This window comes from Heteronotia binoei, chromosome 1 (assembly GCF_032191835.1).
Source record: "Heteronotia binoei isolate CCM8104 ecotype False Entrance Well chromosome 1, APGP_CSIRO_Hbin_v1, whole genome shotgun sequence".
Classification (NCBI taxonomy): domain Eukaryota; kingdom Metazoa; phylum Chordata; class Lepidosauria; order Squamata; family Gekkonidae; genus Heteronotia; species Heteronotia binoei.
The window spans coordinates 262,705,740-262,729,491 of NC_083223.1; the positions used below are offsets into that span (position 1 = coordinate 262,705,740).

At 47.1% G+C, this 23,752-nt stretch overlaps 1 protein-coding gene across 1 annotated transcript in view; it reads left to right on the forward strand.

Moving 5' to 3' along the window:
* LOC132583361 (myelin protein P0-like) overlaps positions 1–20,097 on the forward strand; it is a 35,638-nt gene extending 15,541 nt beyond the window's left edge. Inside the window, exons 2-6 of the mRNA XM_060255020.1 lie at positions 7,236–7,402; positions 10,625–10,838; positions 15,567–15,702; positions 18,009–18,066; positions 19,971–20,097. Of these exons, the coding sequence (XP_060111003.1) occupies positions 7,236–7,402; positions 10,625–10,838; positions 15,567–15,702; positions 18,009–18,066; positions 19,971–20,072 (677 nt within the window). The 3' untranslated portion in view covers positions 20,073–20,097. The remainder of the gene's footprint in view (positions 1–7,235; positions 7,403–10,624; positions 10,839–15,566; positions 15,703–18,008; positions 18,067–19,970) is intronic.
* The last annotated feature ends 3,655 nt before the right edge of the window (positions 20,098–23,752 follow it).

Consider the following 23,752-nt stretch of genomic DNA (forward strand, 5'->3'; position numbering starts at 1 on the left):
GCGCGAAAATGGGGGAATGAGCGGCGGGGAAAGGAGGGGCCATAAAGGAGGAAGCGGGGCTGGGTGGAGGGGCCGTTCCTCCCTCCCCGTGGCTACGGGCCTGTATACTGGGCAGACTCTTTTCCTTCCTTCCTCTCCCTCCTTGGTGTAGCCAGTTCGGTGTACTGGTTAACTGCACGGTCTCTTATCTGGAAGAATGAGGTTTGATTCCCCACTCCTCCACTTGCTGCTGCTGGAATGGCCTTGGGTCAGCCATGGCTCTAGCAGAGGTTGTCCTTGAAAGGGCGGCTTCTGTGAAAGACCTCTCAGCCCCCCCCCACACACACACACACCTACCTCACCAAAGAGTGTTTGTTGTGGGAGAGGAAGATAAAGGAGATTGTGAGCCACTCTAAGATTCAGAGTGGAGGGTGGAATATAAATCCAATATCGTCATCTTTCTTTTCTTCCTTCCTTCTCTCTCTCTTTCTCTCTTTACATCCTTTTCTCCCCAACGGGTACCCAACGTGGCTTATAGCATCATTTGCTCCTCTTCCACTTTATCTCTGCAACAACATCCTTGTGAGGTAGGCTAGGCTGAGAGAGACTGGCCCAAGGTCACTCAGTGAACTGTATGGCAGAGTGGGGATTCAAACAGTGGTTTCCCAGTTCCCCTTCCCTCACTGCAACCACTACACCGCATTGGGTCTCCAGTAGGGTTTTTTGAGTGTTTTTAAGGGAATGTTTATTTATCTTTCCGAGGTTATTTCGGCCCTGGCATGTTAACTGGAAGATGTAACAAAAGAGAGAATAGTAGAGTTGGCTTTCTATTAAAACAAGGAGGTGGTCATTTTTATTGACGAGAGGACAAGTTAATTTACATTTTAATTTGTGTTTTCGCTGGCTGTGCCGATTGCCTGGCTTTTATGGCCGCTTTATCGTCCGTTTGTGTCTTTCGAATGGTAATTGGTTATATTTCTATCGTGCCAGCGCTGATTGGATCCACGCGGCTAATGTTCAGCGATGCCTTCTCCTCCGTTGCCGCAGACCGTTCACCATGTCTACGGCTGATGGATAACTTATTTCTAAGCTGCCTCGAGCACCCTTTTTGGATAAATATTTGAAAATGGATTTGGAAGATCCCAAACAGTAATAAAGCAAATATGTTTAAGTGAACTGACTAATCAGGTTATAAATGAGAGAACCTTTACTTAGCGTACATCCAGGCCTCAGATTCAGCAGGAGCTCACAGGAGCGCAGCCCATGTGGTTCTGAGGGTTCCCCCTTTTCCTCCCCACCTACCTTGTCCATTGAATAGGAGGTGCAGCTGCATAACAATCCCTGGATTAGGAGAGCGGGCAGCCAGCCAGTCACCAGGGGCTTTGCCACACCCCCTGCAGCCCGTATTAACCCCTGGAGAAGCCCACGCCACCATTTCTCCACTTCTTATGTGATGCCTTGGGTCGAAACAGAGGGCCCAAAAGGAAATTTAACTATGGGAGTTTGTTATCGCCCACCAAATCAAAAGATAGAGGACGATTATAATATGATGGAAGGATTAAAGATAGTGGCTAAACGTAAAAACTGTCATAATAGGTGATTTTAACTACCTGCAGATTGATTGGGTCAATATGTGTTCTGGTCAAGAGAAAGAGAATTTTTTTAGACACTCTCACTGACTATGCTATGGAGCAAATGGTCACAGAACCTACCAGGTTCTGGATTTGGTCCTAAGTAATGCCCAAGACTTGGTGAGAGATGTAAAAGTGATGGCACCGCTTGGGAACAGTGACCATAACCATTTCACCATTTGTATAAATAGGGAGTTGCCCCAAAAGACCGCTACAACCACGTTTAACTTTAAAAGGGGTAAATTCTCTGAGATGAGGAGGCATGTGAAGAGGAAACTGAAAGGAAAGGTAAATACAGTCAGAACCCTTGGGGAAGCTTGGAGGCTATTTAAAACTACAATCCTAGAAGCTCAGATAAAATATATACCACAAGTTAAGAAAGGCACAAACAGGTATAAGAAAAGGCCTGCATGGTTAACAAACAAAGTAATGGAAGCTGTAAAAGGTAAGAAGGATTCCTTTAAGCGGTGGAAAGCTAGTCCAAGTGAGATTAATAAAAGGAAACACAGGCTGTGGAAAATCAAATGCAAGCCTGTGATCAGGCAGGCAAAAGGGGACTATGAGGAGCATATTGCAAAAAACATAAAGAGCAACAATAAAAATTTCTTCAAATATATTAGAAGCAGAAAACCAGCCAGGGAGGCAGTGGGGCCCTTGGATGACCAAGGGGTAAAAGGATTACTGAAGGAAGATGGGGAAATAGCTGAGAAGCTGAATGCATTTTTGCCTCCATCTTCACCGTGGAAGATGAGAAGTGTTTGCCCACTCCAGAACCACTAATTTTGGAAGGGGTGTTGAAAGATTGAGGTGACAAGAGAGGAGGTCCTACAACTGATTGACGAATTAAAAACTAATAAGTCACCAGGTCCGGATGGCATACATCCAAGGGTTCTGAAAGAACTCAAAGGGGAACTTCTGGATCTCCTGACAAAAATATGTAATCTTTCATTGAAATCTGTCTCCGTTCCTGAGGACTGGAATCTAGCAAATGTCACCCCCATTTTTAAAAAGGGTTCCAGAGGAGATCTGGGAAACTACAGGCCAGTCAGTCTGACTTCAATACCAGGAAAGTTGGTAGAAACCATTATCAAGGACAGAATGAGTAGGCACATTGATGAACACGGGTTATTGAGGAAGACTCAGCAAGGGTTCTGTAAGGGAAGATCTTGCCTCACTAACCTGTTACAGTTCTTTGAGGGGGTGAACAAACATGTGGACAAAGGGCACCCAATAGATGTTGTTTACCTTGACTTCCAGAAAGCTTTTGATAAAGTTCCTCATCAAAGGCTCCTTAGTAAGCTCGAGAGTCATGGACTAAAAGGAAAGGTCCTCTTGTGGATCAAAAACTGGCTAATTAATAGGAAGCAGAGAGTGAATATAAATGGGCAGTCTTCGCAGTGGAGGATAGTAAGCAGTGGGGTGCCGGAGGGCTCAGTACTGGGTCCCATGCTCTTTAACTTGTTCATAAATGATTTGGAGTTGGGAGTAAGCAGTGAAGTGGCCAAGTTTGCAGATGACACTAAATTGTTTAGGGCGGTGAGAACCAGAGAAGATTGTGAGGCACTCCAAAGGGATCTGTTGAGGCTGGGTGAGTGGGCGTCAACGTGGCAAATGAGGTTCAGTGTGGCCAAGTGCAAAGTAATGCACATTGGGGCCAAGAATCCCAGCTACAAATACAAGTTGATGGGGTGTGAACTGGCAGAGACTGACCAAGAGAGAGATCTTGGGGTCGTGGTAGATAACTCACTGAAAATGTCAAGACAGTGTGTGGTCAATAAAAACGGCCAACGCCATGCTGGGAATTATTAGGAAGGGAATTGAAAACAAATCAGGCAGTATCATAATGCCCCTGGATAAATCGATGGTGTGGTCTCATTTGGAATACTGTGTAAAATTTTGGTCACCACACATCAAAAAGGATATAGCACTAGAAAAAGTGCAGAAAAGGGCAACTAGAATGATTAAAGGTTTGAAACACTTTCCCTATGAAGAAAGGTTAAAACACTTGGGGCTCTTTAGCTTGGAGAAACGTCAACTGCAGGGCGACATGATAGAAGTTTACAAGATTATGCATGGGATGGAGAAAGTAGAGAAAGAAGTACTACTTTTCTCCTTTTCTCACAATACAAAAACTCGTGGGCATTCAATGAAATTGTTGAGCAGTCAGGTTAGAACGGATAAAAGGAAGTGATTGACATGTGGAATTCACTGCAACAGGAGGTGGCGGCGGCTACAAGCGTAGACAGATTCAAGAGGGGTTTGGATAAAAATATGAAGCAGAGGTCCATCAGTGGCTATTAGTCACAGTATATTATTGAAACTGTCTGGGGCAGTGATGCTCTGTATACTTGGTGCTTTGGGGGCGGGGAGCTGGATGGGCCATTGGCCTGATCCAACATGGCTTCTCTTATGTTCTTATGGGTGGTTGGTGGCTTGCTGGCATTTTGACTGGGGGGGCACCCAAGAAAGCCCCAGGTGAGCAAGGCCTGCTTGGGCTGGCTGGATTTCTAGCCAACCCAAGCAGGCCTCTCTTGTCTGGGGCGCTCCTTTCTTGCATCGGGTTGCTTTTGGCTGGGGGGGAGGGAGCTAATGAACTCCACAACCTATTGTTCTACAAAATGACCCATGCGTTCATCAGTGCATCAGAAGAGCTGGGCTAGAGGAGACTGAAGATCTATTTAGGCTAGGATCCTGTTCCTCACAGTGGCCAAAGGGCTGTGCGTTAAAAGCCCCCCATGATGTGTGGGTCTACCCCTATTGTTGAATTCCCCCAACTACTGGTATTCAAAGGTGCACTAGAGCAGTGGTCCCCGACCTTGTTGGCACCAGGGACTGGTTTTGGGGAAGACCGTTTTTCCACAGACTGGCAAGGGGCGGGGGGGGGGGGGACACTGGTTTTGGGATGATACAATTGTGCACTTTATTTTAGTGTGGTGGTTAAGTGTGTGGACTCTTATCTGGGAGAACCGGGTTTGATTTCCTGCTCCTCCACTTGCAGCTGCTGGAATGGCCTTGGGTCAGCCATAGCTCTCACAGGGATTGTCCTTGAAAGGGCAGCTTCTGGGGAGAACTCTCTCAGCCCCACCCACCTCACAGGGTGTCTGTTGTAGGGAAGGAAGGTGAAGGAGATTGTGAGCCGCTCTGAGACTCTGTCCTTGAAAGGGCAGCTTCTGGGAGAGCTCTCTCAGCCCCACCCACCTCACAGGGTGTCTGTTGTGGGGGAGGAAGGTGAAGGAGATTGTAGGCTGCTCTGAGACTCTGTCCTGGAAAGGGCAGCTTCTGGGAGAGCCCTCTCCAGCCCCACCCACCTCACAGGGTGTCTGTTGTGGGGGAGGAAGGTGAAGGAGATTGTAGGCTGCTCTGAGACTCTGTCCTGGAAAGGGCAGCTTCTGGGAGAGCTCTCTCAGCCCCACCCACCTCACAGGGTGTCTGTTGTGGGGGAGGAAGGTAAAGTAGATTGTGAGCCACTGAGATTCGGAGTGGAGGACAGGATAGAAATCCAATGTCTTATTATTATTATTATTATTATTATTATTATTATTATTATTATTATTATTATTATTATTACATTGTAATATATAATGAAATAATTATACAACTCACAGCCTGGTTGCTAACAGGCCAATGACCTGCACTACCTGACTAGAGGTATAAGAACCAGATCATGTATAAGAAGCAGAAACAGACTGGCATGCTGAGGTACAATAAACTAAAATGCATAAACCGAGCCACAGAGAAAGAGCTCTCACCTATGGAAAGTGCCGCCAAAGCTGCTGCTGACTTAGAATCATAGACTAATCCAGTAGGAAGGGACCTCCAGGGTCACCTAGTCCAACTCCTAGTTGGGCTTTCAAGGCAAGAGACTTTCAGAGGTCGTTTGCCCTTGCCTGCCTCTGCATAGCTACCCTGGACTTCTTTGGTGGTCTCCCACCCAAATTTCAACCTGGGCTGACCCCGCTTAGCTGCCAAGATTTGACAAGATCAGGCTAGCCTGGGTCATCTGTAAACCTATCTGATTTAGCTAGTTTGGTGCGGTGGTTAAGTGCGCGGACTCTAATCTGGGAGAACCGGGTTTGATTCCCAGCTCCTCCACATGCAGCCAGCTGGGTGACCTTGGGTCAGTTCTCTCAGAGCTGTTCTCTCAAGAGCAGTTCTTGAAAGAGCTCTCTAAGCCCCAACCACCTCACAGAGTGTCCGTTGTGGAAAGAGGAGACTGTAAGCTGCTCTGAGACTCTGAGTGAAGGGTGGAGTATAAATCAAGTCTCTTCCTCCTCTTCTTCTTTATTCTCCTCCTCCTCCTCTTCTTCAAGGCTTTGAGCTAGCAGAGAACAGGTATAAGATAGTACTGTTGAAGATGGCATTTGCTTTAAAAAGGTAAGAAGAAGAAGATATTGGATTTATATCCCGCCCTATACTCTGAATCTCAGAGTCTCAGAGCGGTCACATTCTCCTTTACCTTCCCCCCACAACAGACACCCTGTGAGGTAGGCAGGACGGAGAGAGCTTTTTACAGCAGTTGCCCTTTCAAGGACAACTCCTGCGAGAGCTATGACTGACCCAAGGCCATTCCAGCAGCTGCAAGTGGAGGAGTGGGGAATCAAACCTGGTTCTCCCAGATAAGAGTCTTCACACTTAACCACCACTCCAAACTGGCTCTATTGTATTAGAATGGAACCACCCAGGAAGAGGGGATTGGCTAAACTTTTGGAGCAAAGGGTTGCCACCCTTCAGGTATTACCTGGAGAGTTCATGCTATTACAGTTGATCTCTAGACAACCAAGATCAGTTCTCCTGGAGCAAATGGCTGCTTGGGAGGGTGGTCTGTAAGGCTGAGGTCCCTCCCTTCCCCAAACCCTGCCTTCTCCAGGCTCCACCCCCCAAATCTCCAAATATTTCCCAACCCAAAGCTGAAATTGTAATCCACTGCAACGGCAGGGTTCACCTGCTTTTATTGCAGTCTCCCCACTTTAATCCACTTTCTGTATAGCACGGCTGTGTTTGATGGTTTGTGGTTCGCACTGCTCTCCAGTTCTGTCATCCTAATCCAATTGCATTGTTAACTGGCTGCCTTATGCTGTTTGATTGCACTGTTTCATATCCCAGAGTCTACCTTGAGTCTCTGCGAGAAAAACAAACTATAAATATCAAAGATTTCAGGTTTTCACGGCTGGTAACATCATTAGGGTTTGTAGAATCTTTCGGGCTCGAGTGCCGTGTTCTACTGGAGAAAGTTTTTCTTCCAGACGTTTCGTTCTCAGCTGCGGAGAACATCCTCAGTGGCGTTGCAGCTCAACGCACAGCAGCCAAGAAGGTCAGAGCGCCTGCTCCGGCTGCAATGCCACTGAGGATGTTCTCCGCAGCTGAGAACGAAACGTCTGGAAGAAAAACTTTCTCCAGTAGAACACGGCACTCGAGCCCGAAAGATTCTACAAGCCCTAATGAACTATAAATAAATACTAAATAAAATAAATCTTGTCATAGTAGATTCCATAGGTCAGTTCTGCTCCACGTGATGAAATGCACTTGGAGCTGTGGATGTTGGCCCAGGCTTGCAGGTTTGAGATGCTGAGTCCAAGATGTGCTCAAATGAATAACCCTTTTCTTCTGTCTGTCTCTCTTTTGCAGTGCTAACTCCGACCGTAGCCATTCACGTTTACACAGACCGGGAGGTCCACGGCAGGGTGGGCTCCAAAGTCACGCTTTCCTGCACCTTTTGGTCAAGGGAATGGATCTCCGATGACATTTCCATCACTTGGCACTTTCAGCCGGAGTACAGCAGAGACAGCATTTCGGTAAGAGACTTTCCTCTCTCCCCCATGGGATTGGGTATTGGGATATTTGGTTAATATAACTGAGTTTTGCCCAGTCACAGAAGCGTGATACCGAGCGTAGTAAATACTTCTCTCGAGAAATAGATCCAGTTCACATTCAGGTTGCAGTCGAAAGGAGAACATAAAAACATAAGAGAAGCCATCAGGCCAGTGGCCCATCCAGTCCAACACTCTGTGTCACACAGTGGCCAAAAAAACCAGGCACCATCAGGAGGTCCATCAGTGGGGCCAAGATACTAACCCTCCCACTGTGCACCCCCCCCCCCAAGCACCAAGAATACAGAGCTTCACTGCCCCAGACAGAGAATTCCAACAATATGCTAATAGCTAATAGCCTCTGCTCCAGATGTTGATCCAATCCCCTCTTGAAGCTGTAAAGAGAGAAATATGCCCAATCTAAAGAGTACTTTCGCTATCACGAATGGCCAACTTGTCTGACATCACATGTGTGGAAGTTATGAGAACATCATATCTACAGGAGAGACTTGCAGAGACATGTGTCTCTATGAAAGGCCATGAGGAAGAGGGAGGACCTAGCATGGCTTACTAGATCATTCTCCCCTCTTCCATTTTATCCTCTCTAAACAACAGTGTGAGGTAGTCTTAGGTTGAGAGCAACTGATTGGACCAAGGTCACCCGGCAAGATTCTGTGGTGGAATGGGAATTTGAACTTGGATAAGAACATAAGAGAAGCCATGTTGGATCAGGCCAACGGCCCATCCAGTCCAACACTCTGTGTCACACAGTGGCAAAAAAATTTATATACACACATACACTGTGGCTAATAGCCACTGATGGACCTGTGCTCCATATTTTTATCTAAACCCTTCTTGAAGGTGGCTATACTTGTGGCCGCCACCACCTCCTGTGGCAGTGAATTCCACATGTTAATCACCCTTTGGGTGAAGGGTGATCTCCCAGATCCTAGTCCAACACTCTAATTAATACACTACACTGGTTTTCATATACCACAGGGGTTATATGTGATGTAGTAGTTAAGTGTGCGGACTCTTATCTGGGAGAACCGGGTTTGATTCCCCACTCCTCCACTTGCAGCTGCTGGAATGGCCTTGGGTCTGCCATAGCTCTGGCAGAGGTTGTCCTTGAAAGGGCAGCTGCTGTGAGAGCCCTCTCAGCCCCACCCACCTCACAGGGTGTCTGTTGTAGGGGAGGAAGGTGAAGGAGATTGTGAGCCACTCTGAGATTCAGAGTGAAGGGTGAGGTATAAATCCAATATCGTCATCGTTGTTATCGTCATCATCATCATCTTCTTCTCCTCCTCTCAGTGGCTTCCCACTCTTTTACCTCCAATAGACCCCTTTGAGCATTTACTTTTGAACCCATGATAAGGCAGGAAGGCAAAGTATTGAACTAAAGCCAAGCATGTATGGATCTCTGGTAGTCTATGTCTGGTTAGAACAAAAACATGCCATTGAATTGATTCATGGAAACCTGATCTATGGGGTGCTCCAAGCAAGAGATGAACAGAGATGGTTTGCTTTTGCCTGCCTCTGTATAGCAACCTCCGTCTTCCTTGGCGGTCTCCCCTCCAAGAACTGACCACGGCCAACCCTACTTAACTCCCAACCTCGGATGAACCCGGGCCAGGCTGGACAATTTGGGATGCCCAGGACTTTTTTTGTAGAATCATAGAATCATAGAGTTGGAAGGGACCTCGAGGGTCATCTAGTCCAACCCCCTGCACAATGCAGGAAACCCACAAATACCTACCCCAAATTCACAGGATCTTCATTGCTGTCAGATGGCCATCTAGCCTCTGTTTAAAAACCTCCAAGGAAGGAGAGCCCACCACCTCCTGGGGGAGCCTGTTCCACTGAGGAATCGCTCTAACGGTCAGGAAGTTCTTCCTAATGTTGAGCCGGAAACTCTTTTGATTTAATTTTAACCTATTGGTTCTGGTCCTACCTTCTGGGGCCACAGAAAACAATTCCACACCATCCTCTATATGAAAGCCCCTCAAGTACTTGAAGATGGTGATCCTATCACCTCTCAGCCGCCTCCTCTCCAGGTTAAACATCCCCAGCTCCTTCAATCTTTCCTCATAGGACATGGTCTCCAGACCCCTCACCATCTTCGTCGCCCAAAAGAACTCATTAGCATATTGGCCACTCCCCAGACATCACCATTGTTTCACACAGGGCTTTCTATGTAGAAAAGGCCCAGCAGGAACTCATTTGCATATTAAGCCACACCCCTGACATCGCCATTGTTTCACACAGAGCTTTTTGTGTGGAAAACCCCCAGCAGGAACTCATTTGCATATTAGGCCACACCCCATGCCATCAGCATTGCTTCACTCAGGGCTTTTTGTATAGAAAAAACCAGCAGGAACTCGTTTGCATATTAGGCCACACCCCCTGACACCAAGCCAGCCGGAACTGTGTTCCTGTGCTTTCCTGCTCAAAAAAAGCCCTGGGGCTGCCCCGGAAACCCTGCCGATTCCCACTGAGTTCCAAGTTGGAAGAAAGACAAGATAACCATGTAATATAATAAACTGAATGCACTCTTTCCACAAGGGGAAGCCTGTGTGCAGCAAAGGGTTATGGGGAAAGCTTAGGAAGTCATTGAGATGCTACCTGTCCCAATGAGACCTAAAAGACATCCAGAATTTCTGCTGCATTATAGAGGAACATTGGCCATGGAAGACTTACTGTTTTACAAGGAAAACCTGTCTGTCCACCACTACATTGGCCACCCAGGGTTGTCTGAAATCATTGCTTTAGATCAGGGTGACCAAACTTGCTTAATGTAAGAACCACACCGAATAAACATCAGATGTTTGAGAGCCACAAGGCATAAATAAACATCAGATGTTTGAGAGCCACAAGGCATGAACATCAGATGTTTGAGAGAAGGAAGGAAGGAAGGAAGGAAATAGGGGGATGTAGACATGAAAAGAAAGGAACTTTAAATGCATTCTCCAAACTGCTGGCTGGCTTGGCTTGGAGAAGTGATTTAAAGAGAGAAAAGCTACCTCCAAGCTGGCCAGTGGGGTGATGGGGGTTTTGAGAGCCACACAATATGCATAAAAGAGCCACATGTGACTCCTAAGCCACAGTTTGGCCCCCCCTGCTCTAGATGAATTCAGTCTGCAGTGTTCTTTGCTAGTGAGTTGCTTGCATCCGTTCCCTTGACCTTCTTTCTCTCTTACCCCTCCGCAGATATTTCATTATGCCAAAGGCCAGCCATACATAGATGACATTGGGACATTCAAGGATCGCATCTCGTGGATCGGGGATCCTGGCTGGAAAGACGGTTCCATTGTCATCCACAATTTGGACTACACAGACAACGGAACTTTTACCTGTGATGTCAAGAACCCACCCGACATTGTGGGGAAGTCATCTCAGGTCACACTCTACGTCTTTGAAAACGGTAAAGCTATGGATAAGTGTGGTCAAAAGGGAACAGGTTTGACACTATTGTTGCAGGGTCCCTGGGGAAAGCGATGAGATTCATACGATTATTAATGATTTCAATGATCGTATTTCTGAGGTGGATCATCCAATATTTTAGGGCAGGAAATTGCAGGGCAAAATATGGACTACACCCAGCACCTTATTCTGCTGAAAATATTATTCTGAAAATAAACAGATAATAATAAAGTTGCAATATACTACTACTAATAATAATATACTAATATATTAATAATGTTGGAAGGAAGGATGGAAATAGATGCAATATACTACTACTACTAATAATAATAAGATAATAATAAAGTTGCAATAGACAGTGTCTAGATCAGGGTTGTCAAACATGCAGCCCGGGGGACAAATCAGGTCCCCAGAGGGGTCCTATCAGGCCCGTGAGCAACTCATTGTTGTCTGTTTCCTTCTCCCTCTCTTGCTTCCTTCTGCATTACAACTTACTTTGCCAGGCATGCTCAGTCGCACAGGAGGAGGAAGTGGGGGAAGGAGAGCTAGCTTTGCCAGGCTCTCTCAATTGCGCATACATTTGTATGAGACTTCAGCTTTTTGTGAATTCATAATAATAATTTTGCAGTGTGAAAAAAGATATATTTTTCGGTAGCATAGTTCGTTATTATTCCACGGTTTGGTTGGTTTGTTTATTCTCTCAACCGCACAGCAGAGCTACTGAGCCAAGCCTCTTGACTGAGGCTCAACAAGCCAATGAGGTGGATTAGGCTGAGTGTGCGCATCTGTGTTCTTTATAAAGCTTATATCTCGCCTACCTGACATTACATTTTGTGACACACATAGCCTGGCCTGACAAGGTGAAGAACCAGCCCACATAACAAATGAGTTCGACACCCCTAGTCTAGATATCTCACCATGTTTAGCTAACCTGTGAGGTTTAAACCAGGGGTGTCAAACTCATTTGTTATGAGGGCCGGATCTGATATAAATGAGACCTTGTTGGGCCAGGCCATGTGTATACCTATTTAAGATTAGGTAGCAGAGATATAAACTTTATAAAGGACACAGACACACACAAGTAAATGTTTGTTTTTTTAAAAAAAACCCTCAAAACATGCTTAAAATGTTAACACTTGATGGTGCGAAAGGTGTTTTCTTTGTATCTCTCCCATGGGATCCAGAGAACTGGGCAAAGGAAGCTCTGGCTCTTTCCTTCCTTCCCCAGGGGTCCAGGAGAGGGAAGGAAGAGAGGCTTGGCTCCGTAGCTCTGTTGTGCAATTGAGAGAGACTGGAAAAATAAGCTCTGCCATCCCCTCTTTCTCTCCAAGGGAGGAGCCTCAGCCAATGGAGAAATATATGTTTTGCTCTGTAGCTCCTGGGCAATTGAGCAAGCCTTGCAAAGCAAGCTGCGATGCAGAAGGAAGCAAGAGAAAGGGAGAAGGATGCAGAAGGAAGCAAGAGAAAGGGAGAAGGATGCAGAAGGAAGCAAGAGAGAGGGAGAAGGAAGCAGACAACAGCTAGTTGCTCGTGGGCCTCATAGGAGCCCTCCGGGGGCCTAATTTGGCCCCCGGGCCACATGTTTGACATCCCTGGTTTAAACCTTGTAAGTTACGCAACCTCCATGAATTCAAGTTCATGCTGCAAAGTCAACTACAGCTTCAGATTTGCGTGAGTAAAAAGGAAGGGCATTGTGCCAATCTGATGGATATATTTTCTCTTGAATTTATGCAATCAAAGTCAGACCTTTTGCGTCTTGGCAACTTGGCATTTATACACTTCCTGGCATTCATTCCATTTAATCCATGACCCTAGAATGTGCCCTTTAGAAATAAATATAGATCTTTCAGAAGGACAAAAAAGACATGGAACGTGGGAAGAAATGGGGAGAGCCCCTATTCTTCGGTTCTCCTTCCTCTGACTTCAATTCAAATTTCCTTCCATAAAAGATCCTAAAACAGTTATTGCTTAACTCCCAATTTCTTGACCAAAGCACCTTCACTGATAGAACCCCAAGATGCCACTGTGACCCCAGACCTTCTGTCTATCTGCACTGGTCAAGTTATTTTAGAGACTTCTCTGCAACCCCCTTTTGACACAAACCCTGGCCCATATCAGCGTCTCTGACTTGTGTCCTTTAGACTCTGCCTTGTTTTTATCTTTGAATTGAGAATACGTCATCGTACAAATCCTCAGCCTAATTCTTAGCTTCAGCCAGGGAACATTCCATGGTACGAAAAGGTCATTTCTTTGCTAGTGATTTTGCCCGTCAGTGATCTCTGCCTTGAACAAAATGATTAGAAACCTTTCAAAACCTTATAGAGAAGGCAGAATATGAAATTGTTTCTCATGGAAATACAAGATGATTATGAACAGATGCTATGTGCATTGAACACATGTAGTAGCTCTCTTATACTGTGCATATACCAGGAGTGGCCAAACTTGGCTTAACGTAAGAGCCACGTAGATTAAATGTCAAATGTCTGAGAGCCACAGGACATGAGATTTGGGGGGAAGGAAGATAGATAGATAGATAGATAGATAGATAGATAGATAGATAGATAGATAGATAGATAGATAGACAGACAGACAGACAGACAGACAGACAGACAGACAGACAGACAGACGACAGACGGACGGACGGACGGACGGACGGACGGAAGGATGGAGGGAGGGAGAGGTTGAAAGAAAGCAACTTTAACTTTAAATGAAGTCTCCAAGCCACTGGCAGGCTTGACTTGGAGAAGTGATTTAAATAGAGAAATGCCTTCACCAAGCCAGCCAATGGGGTGGTAGGGGCTTTGAGAGCCACACATGTGTCAAAGAGCTGTAAGTTTGGCCGCTGCTGGTATATACTGTCCAGGTTGGTATTTTCTACTCTGACAGGCAACTGCTCTCTGAGGTCTCAGCTACAGGTCTTTCACATCATCCTTTCAACTGGCGATCCTAGGGATAGAACCTGGGGCTTTCTGCATGCAAAATACATGAACTCTACTGAGTCAGACCTTTGGTCCATCCAGGCCAGCACTGTCCAATCTGATTGGTAGTGGCTCTCAGTGCTGTAGACAGAGATGTTTTGCATCCGCTACTTTCTGATCTTTTTAATGAGATGCCAGGGATTGAACCTGGGATGTTCTGTATGCCGAGCAGAAGCGATATCCTTGAGTTATGGCCTGTCCCTTGCAATGGAAATAATTTTAGATGATAATCTTGGCCATGCTCCACAGGGGCTGTTACAGGACTGATTGACGATGTGCAATTAAGGCAACCGCATGTGTGAAGCGCTCCTAACGATTCTAATATGCCCAGCAAAAACAGCAAGTTCAGTTTTGCAGATAAGCATCTGGCCTGGTGCCAGGATGCAGGAAGGAGAAAATTACCAGGAGACTTGAAAGGGAAAGGTTTCACGCTGTGCCTGTTTATCCACCATGGACAGAGGGAAACTAGAAGTTAGTTGAGCTTGTGGAGAGGCCTGAGAGAAGGGACTTCCCAGTGAGACAATCCCTAGGGTGCAGTTTAGGGTTGCCAAGTCTGACTCAGAAAATATCTGGAGACTTTGGGGGTGGAGCCAGGAGCAAGGTTGTGACAAGCACAATTGAACTCTGAAGGGAGTTCTGGCCATCACATGTCTTTTAAATGCCCTCTTTTGGGGGCTTTTTTTGTAGCAGAAATGCCTTTGCATATTAGGCCACACCCCCACTGATGGTCAATCCTCCTGGAGCTTACTGTAGGCCCTGTCCTAAGAGCCCTGTAAGCTCTTGGAGAATTGGCTGCATCAGTGCGTGTGTGGTCTAATATGCAAATGAGTAGGGCTTCCTTTGAAGCAGGAACTTCTTTGCATATTAGGCCACATACCCCTGATGTAGTCAAGCCTCCTGGAGCTTGCAGTAGGCCCTGTACAAACAGCCCTGTAAGCTTCTGGAGGACTGGCTACATCAGGAGGTGTAGCCTGATATACAAAGGAGCAGGATTTTCTTTGTAGCAGGAACTCCTTAGCATATTAGGCCACACATCCCTGATGTAGCTAGGGCTGCCAATCCCCAGGTGGGGGCAGGGGATCCCCCGGTTTGGAGGCCCTCGCCCCGCTTCAGGGTCATCAGAAAGTGGGGGGAGGGGAGGGAAATGTCTGCTGGGAACTTTATTATTCCCTATGGAGATTTATTCCCATAGAAAATAATGGAGAATTGATCCGTGGGTATCTGGTGCTCTGGGGGGATGTTTTTTGAGGTAGAGGCACCAAATTTTCAGTATAGCATCTAATGCCTCTCCCTAAAATACCCCCCATGTTTCAAAAAGATTGGACCAGGAGGTCCAATTCTATGAGTCCCAACAGAAGGTGCTCCTATCCTTCATCATTTCCTATGGAAGGAAGGCATTGAAAAGGTGTGATGGCCAGAACTCCCTTTGGAGTTCAATTATGCTTGTCACAGCCTTGATCTTGGCTCCACCCCCAAAGTCTCCTGGCTCCACCCCCAAAGTCCCCAGATATTTCTTAAATTGGACTTGGCAACCCTAGATGTAGCCAATCTTCCTGGAGTTTACAGTAGGCCCTGTACTAAGAGCCCTGTAAGCTCTTGGAGGATTGGCTACATCAGGGGTGTGTGGCCTACTGTGCAAAGGAGTTCCTACTTCCATGGGAAGTAATGGAGGTTGGGGCACCTTCTCTGGGGGCTCATAGCATTGTGGGATTGATAGTGCACGTCTTGAGAGAGCCCTCCTTTTCCTTCAGTGCCTGTCAGGTATGGCGTGGTTTTGGGAGCTGTGATTGGAGGTGTGTTGGCTGTGGTTCTCGTCGTCTTGGTGATCGCCTACCTCATCAGGTATTGCTGGCTGAGAAGACAAGCCACTCTGCAGAGGAGACTCAGGTAAAGCACAGGGCTTGGTGGGAGGGCAGAAGTTGAGAGAGTTATTCTGATGTGAGACAGCGTGGTGTGGCATAGTGGTTTATGTCAGATAAGGATCTCAGTAACCCATGCTCAAAGGCCCACTCTGCCACTGGGCGACCTTAGATCAGTCATTCTCTCTCGGTGTAGCCCAGCCATTTCCCAACTTTTTTGAGCCTGTTGGGTGCCTTCAGAATTCTGACACAGTACTGTGGGCACAGCCACAAAATGACTGCCAGAGGAGGCGGAGCTAGCCACAAAATGGCTGGTGCAGGAGGTGGAGCCAGACACAAAACGGCTGCCATGGCTTCCCTTCAGTCACACAGTGAAAATCTTTCTGCTGTGGTGGCAGCTGCCGCCCAAGTAACATTTTTAAAAATGAAATCTCCAGTGGCCAATATGAAGCTTTGCTCGGAAGAAAACGTACCTGGCCTTGCCCACTTTTCTAAAAACACTTGGTGGGTACCAGGAAAGGTATCGGTGGGATCTGTGGCACCCATGGGCACCGGGATGGAGACCCCTATCTCTTTGAACTGGAAAAGGTAGGGTTGCCAGGGCCCTCCTGGCAAACTGCAGGGGAGGGGGGAGGACACTGGCACCAACCTAGGCCTACCTCCGCTTCCCATAATCTCCTCTGCTGGCCATCTTATTAGAGGTGGGAGGCCAGCAGCCCTAGAAGGTTGGGAGAATGGTGGGGACCCTGGAGAAAGGGTGAGAGAAAAATATACTAGGGCTGCCAAGTTCCCGGGCCAGGCAGGGATTCCCCTGACCTGGAGGTTCCCAACCTGCTGGCCCGCATTAGGCAGGAAAGGGGGATCCTCCCCCAATGTCTCTGGCATGATGCAAGTGAGGTCATTGTGCCGGCAACGTTGTGCACCGGCCGCTCTAGGAGCTTCCGGGAAAATTTGATGGTTTCCCCAGACGCTCTAGCAATTTGGGAGGGAAACCTCTATGGTACCTATCGCCGGAGGCTGCAGGGGCACTTGGCAACCCTAAAATATACTTATTACAAGGGTCGCCACCCTGTTGGACTCTCAAGGCACCTTTGAAATTCCGACAATGGATAACGGTTGAAACAACAAAATGGCTGCTGCAGGAGGCGGAGCCAACGGCCAAATGGCTGCCACAAGAGGCGGGGTGAACCACGGAATGTCAGAGAATGAGATCATGCCTCTCATAATAACTCCTGGACGTTGGAGGCAGAAGCTTGGTTTAACAGGATGCCTTTTGAAATGAACATATTGTTTAAAAACATTTTCTCGCATACACACTGCTTACCCTCCATCCTTGTGCTGGAGTGGCAGCTGTTCTGACCAACTTCCTAAAAATCAGCCAATCAGATGCCTTGCTGGGCCAAAGTCCTATCTGGCTCATCCACTTTCTAGAAAAGCTTGGTAGGCACCAGGAATGGTGTTGGTGTGCACCACATTGGGGACCTCTGATTTAATGGCCTTGGGTCAGCCATAGCTCTCGTAGGAGTTGTCCTTGAAAGGGCAGCTGCTGCACGAGCTCTCTCAGCCCCACCTACCTCACAAGGTATCTGCTGAGGGGGGGGGGTGGTTAAAAGAGATTGCTCTGAGATTCAGAGTATAGGGCGGGATATAAATTCAATATCTTCTTCTTCTAATAAATAAGAACATAAGAGAAGCCTTGTTGGATCAGGCCAACGGCCCATCAAGTCCAACACTCTGTGTCACACAGTGGCAAAAATTTTTATATACACACATACACTGTGGCTAATAGCCACTGATGGACCTGTGCTCCATATATTTATCTAAACCCTTCTTGAAGGTGGCTATACTTGTGGCCGCCACCACCTCCTGTGGCAGTGAATTCCACATGTTAATCGCCCTTTGGGTGAAGAAGTACTTCCTTTTATCCGTTTTAACCTGTCTGCTCAGCAAATAAATAACTACTACACCCAGGGCTGGCCCTAGACTGACACCCTAGGCAATGCTAACTTCACTTCCCGCCCGCACTGATAACGTCGCATGGGGAGCACCCAATTTGTCACTCCCAGAAGGCCAGCGCCCTAGGCAATCACCTAGTTTGTCTAGCGGCAGGGCCGGCCTTGCCTACACCCTCTTGCTTTCTAAAAGCATCAGTGAGGCTTCACTTAGAAACTCCTAAACTCGTCCCTGCTCCGCAGTTCCCAGGCATCTTTGCACAGGAACGTGTGACATTTGCCTCCAAATGTCAGGACTTGTTCAGAAGCCTACCCTTTAAGCTGTTTTCATTCACGAATGCATCAGGGAGAGAGACCAGCTTTTGTCTTCATTTCACTTTAGTGCTATGGAGAGAGGCAAGCTGAGGCTGGGCAAGGATTCATCCAAACGAGGTCGCCAGGTAAGCGAGAGGTAAACCGGGAAGCGCATCAGAAAACCTGGGGGGATAAAAACAGGAGGACAAAAGACGTTCAGGTCCTGAAGGTTAGGAGATAAGGACAGGACCAAGATGGTCATCACATCAGAGCTGGCTCAACAAAAGACCCGGCAACTTAGAAGCTTCTAGCTGGATGAGATGGTTGGGGACACTGAGGATGGTACTGCGCCATGGTTAAAGTCTCATCAGATAAGAATCTTAATAACCTTGGAGATCATCAGATAGGGTTGCTAGCCTCCAGGTGGGGCCTGGAGATCTCCCACTTTTACAGCTGATCTCCAGCTGGCAGAGATCAGCTCCCCTGGAGAGACTCTATGGCCTTGATGAGGCTCTATGCACCATGATGAGATCCCTCCCCTCCTCAAACCCCGCCTTCTCCCAGATCCACCCCCAAAATCTCCAGGTATTTTCCAACACAGACCAGGCAACCCTAGAAAATGGCTGCTTTGGAGAGTGGACAGCATTGGACCAGGCTGAGGCCCCTTCCCTTCCCAAACTCCATCCTCTCCTAGATACACCCCCAAAGTCTCCAGGTATTTTTCAACACAGACCTTGCAGCCCTAGAGACCAAGAATCCATTATAAGGAGAAAAATGGAGGCACTGTGCCTACATCACCCCCTCTGCAGTCCTTTGGCCCTCTCTGTAGTGTGTTTTGTGCGGCCTGGAGACCTCCTGCTTAACAATTCTTCTCCAGACTACAGAGATCAGTTCCCCTGCAGAAAATAGCTGCTTTGGAGGGTGAACTCTATGGTATGATACCACGTCAAGGCCCCTCCACCCCCTCCCCTCCCCAAACCCTGACTTCTCTGGGCTCTACCCCCAAAATCTCCAGGTGTTTAATACATCACTATATTTTAATGTGAGATCAATAGCACCTATTATTGTTTTGTGCAATTGTTTTATATGTTTAAAGAGCCCCGTGACGCAGAGTGTTAAAGCTGCAGTACTGCAGTCCTAAGCTCTGCTGGTGACCTGAGTTCAATCCCAGCGGAAGCTGGATTTTCAGGTAGCCGGCTCGAGGTTGACTCACCCTTCCATCCTTCCGAGGTCGGTCAAATGAGTACCCAGCTTGCTGGGGGGAAAGCGTAGATGACTGGAGAAGGCAATGGCAAACCACCCCATAAAAAGTCTGCCGTGAAAACGTCGTGAAAGCAACATCATCACAGAGTCGGAAACGACTGGTGCTTGCACAGGGGACCTTTCCGTTCCTTTATATGTTTTATTTATGATGTACTTCTTTTTATATCTTGTTTATTAATGTTGGTCTTATGACCTCCTAATGTGAGCGGCCCTGAGCCTGCTTCGGCGGGGAGGGCGGGATATAAATAGAACAAACAAACAAACAAACCCAGAGCTGGCAACCCTAACCTGCATACAGATTCACTTCTCTGAAATGTCCACTCAGTCATCCATTTCCTGTCATTCACTCTTTAAACTTCTTCCGGGTTCTTCTTTCTTCTGGAGAGCCAGTTTGGTGTAGTGGTTAAGTCATGCGGACTCTTATCTGGGAGAACCGGGTTTGATTCCCCACTCCTCCACTTGCACCTGCTGGAATGGCCTTGGGTCAGCCATAGCTCTGGCAGAGGTTGTCCTTGAAAGGGCAGCTGCTGTGAGAGCCCTCTCCAGCCCCACCCACCTCACAGGGTGTCTGTTGTGGGGGAGGAAGGTAAAGGAGATTGTGAGCCGCTCTGAGACTCTTCGGAGTGGAGGGCGGGATATAAATCCAGTATCTTCATCTACCTCACAGGGTGTCTGTTGTGGGGGAGGAAGGTAAAGGAGATTGTGAGCCGCTCTGAGACTCTTCGGAGTGTAGGGCGGGATATAAATCCAATATCTAAATCCAATATCTTCTTCTTCTCCCTGCCAGGCTCCCGTCCTGTATGCCATGCTGGACCACAGCCGCCTGACCAAGTCCGCCAGCGAGAAGAAATCCAAGGGACTGGGCGACTCCCGCAAGGATAGGAAATAGCGGTTAGCAGGCAGGGAAGGTACCCAGAAGAGGGCGGGCGAGAAGAAGGTCATCATGACCATCGAGATGGAACTGAAGAAGGACCAGCTCGAGGCGGAAGGCCTCAAGCCCGCAGTCAAATCCCCCAGCAAGAACAGCCTCAAAAATGCCCTCATGAACATTATCAAAAGCGATTCAGAAAAGTGATTTAGAACGACAGGAATATCCTAGCCCTTCATTTCCTGAGAAGGGGGCCTGGGATCCTTCCCCCCTTTGCTTTGGTTCTCTGCCTCACATATCTAGTCAGGAGCTGAAGGGATTTTTGGTATATTCCTGCCCAGGCTAGTTTGGTCTCCATCCCTATCTCTTTTCTAATCTTGACAGAGAGACCTCCACTGTATTATATGTAATACAAAGCACAGGGCACCTACACGCTTAACTCTATTAATAGTCCCTAGGACTTTGTGTGTTCATCGAAGAAGGAGGCAAACTGAGGCTGGAACATCACTAGCAAGGAACCAACCTGTTGCCTCCCTGTGTTAGGAGCCTCTTTGTCTGCCTGACAAGTCAGGAGACAGCCAGAACAGCCTTGGGACACCATTCTATCCAAGCTTTGCTAAGGTCAACATTGAGGCCTTGCATCACTGCCACCCACAGCCTCTGAGGTGGAATACCGGTGAACCCTGTGTGGTCCCAGTGTCATCAAGGCCCTCAAGTGGAAAAAAAGAGAAAAGTGTTGTAGGTGAAGGGAGTACACCCAGAATTTTGCTCTAGTCCATCCAGACAGAGTCAGGTTTTCCATTTTGGGTGACCATTCCCCTTGAGACACAGAAACCAAACTCCCATCAGCCACTGGGTCTGATAGGATACCATAAGGATTGGATAGTTACGTGTCCCATTCCACTAGCATCCCTTCCAACATCCCAGCCCTCAGATAAAAAGACCCTCAACAAACAAAGGTACCTTTTCCTGCATGAACAGATGTGACAACCTCTTCCGCTCGGTGTTTTCTGAGCACAGGTGTAATTTTTCTTTTCCTTTTTAATCCAAGGAACAAAATATATATATATGTTTTCTTCTGCAATTCAGGAAGATGGCTTAATTCCCTTCCACAGCTTCTGGGTTTCTCACTTCCTGCTTGACCAACATATGTTTGTTAGTAGTTTAAGCTGAAAGAATACGTGTGACATATGATTTATTTTTTCCACTCCATAACATTTTTCTGGCACTTCATACCCATTTTAGTTTCACCCTCAGGCATAACCTGTCTTTGTGCTATTCCCTACACAGTATTAAAACAATATCCATGAAATCCAAGCATTTTCACTACCCACTTTGCCACAGAATTTCACTTGTGGCAAATTTGGAGTTTCCGGGTGGAGTGAAACATCTGAGAACTTTCAAGGGAAACCAGAAAAGCAGCAATGAGCCCCATGAAATTTCTCAGTGGAGGGGTTTCACACCTCTTGGTTGTCTCCAAACTTTGCCCAGAGTGAAATTCTAGAACTGCCAAAAACATTTCAAGAATTCTGAGGGAAGCAGAAAGATTTTTGATAAGCAAACATTTTTCAGACAGGTTTTCACACACTGCTTTGGAAGAGTTTGCCAGACATGAACATTTCTCCAGATTTCCACACCACTAATGTTCCAATCTGTCCTGCAGCTTCTTTGCTGACCTCTTTGAAGGGAATTAAGCCACCCTAGGTCATGCCCTCCCTTCAGTGGTTATACCTTACAGCGTGATTTTCAGTCTAAAGGAGGGTTACTATTATGAATATTTTAAACTACTGATATGTTTGTGAAAGTCTTTCTCTTCTCTTCTCCCTGTGACTGAACATCACATGACGTCACACAGTTAATGTCCTGAGGTGGTCTTTTACCCTGTCCTCCCTTTTTGTGATCTCTCCTTCAGTTTTCAGATTAACCACCACTGCCAATGACAACAAGGTCATAATAACACACAGTGGGCCCAATGGCCACCGAGTGAAAACTTTCTGGAGGCAAGAGTTCAGCTAGGCCATTAAAGCGCCACACCAAATGGGCTATACCATACCCATATGACTTGAGCTAGGACGTTACCACAGCGTCTGCTGTACTGTACATGCATTTCCTTCCCATGATGCCTAAAAATACGCCGCCCCCCTCAATTGTATATGGGGTTTTTCACAGTGTCAGTACACAACAGAGTCTAACAAGGAGGTTGGTTTCCATGGCAATGTATATAGCACACCACACACACACACACACCCCTTCTCTTTAGTATGTAATGTTGTCCGTGAGTAGTTCTAGTAGCTTAAACTGCATTTTAGTGAAAACACACAGAGTTTAGTTCCCTCCTCAGCTACAAACCCTTTTTTCTGGTGTCTTTCTCAACTTTGTGTACATTCTTTCAAAAACTGCAGCAACAACCAAAAAAAATGACACAATTAAAAAAAAAAGTTAATAATAAAAGACTGACATTTCTATACAGAGCTGGTCTCCTTTCTGTTATGGGATCCTGCTACAAATAAAGCATCAGATGTCTACTTAAAGCAGAAGTTGGCAACAGAGGGACCATGAGCCAATGCAAAGACTATCATTTGGTCTAAACCAGTGGTGTCTAGCATTTTAAACCTGCAGGGGGCGTTGTAATTGATACAGCATGATGGGTGCAGCCACAAAATGGCTGCCACAGCTTACCTTGTGCTGCAATGGCAGCTGCTGCCAAAGCAACATTTAAAAATAAAAATCTGCACAGTCAATCAGATCTCCATTGACCAATCAGAAGCCTTGAAGGGCAACAAAAAATCAGGGCTTGTTTTGCATGTTAGCCAGTCCTAACTTGATGTAGCCAGTCCTCCTTGAGCTTACAGTAGTAGGCTTCCCAATCCCCAGGTCCCAGCGGGGGATCCCCCGGTTTTACAGGCTTCCCCCCTCCCCCAGCCAGCTGGCCGGCGGGGGAAGCTCCACCCCCACAGCCATTATGCACCTCCAGGAACGATTCCCATAGGGAATGATGGGGAATTAATCCGCGGGTGTCAGGGGCTCTGGAGGCGCTGTTTTTTGAGGTAGAGGTGCCAAATTTTCTGTATAGCATCTAGTGCCTCTCCCCAAAATACCTCCCAAGTTTCAAAAGGATTGGACTAGGGGGTCCAATTCTATGAGCCCCCAAAAAAGTGCCCCTATCCTTCATTATTTTCTATGGAAGAAAGGCATTCTAAAAGGTGTGCTGTCCCTTTAAATGTGATGTCCAGAACTCCCTTGGAGTTCAATTATGCTTGTCACACCCTTGCTCCTGGCTCCGCCCCCAAAGTCTCCTGGCTCCACCCCCAAAGTCCCCAGATATTTCTTGAATTGGACTTGGCAACCCTATACAGTAGGCACTGTACTAAGAGCCCTGTAAGTTCTTGGAGGATTGGCTACATCAAGGGGGTGTGGCCTAATATGCAAAGAAGTTCCTGCTACAAAAAAAGCGCTGCAAAAACTCCTCCTGGCCCTGCCCACTTTCTAAAAACACCTGTTGGGTGCCAGGAAAGGTTGGCAGACATCATGGCTAGGGTTGCCAGCTTCAGGTTGGGAAATATCTGGATATTTGGGGGGTGGAGCCTGAGGAGGGCATAGGGTTGCCAAGTCCAATTCAAGAAATATCTGGAAACTTTGGGGGTGGAGCCAGGAGACTTTAGGGGTGGAGCCAGGAGACATTAGGGGTGGAGCCAAGATCA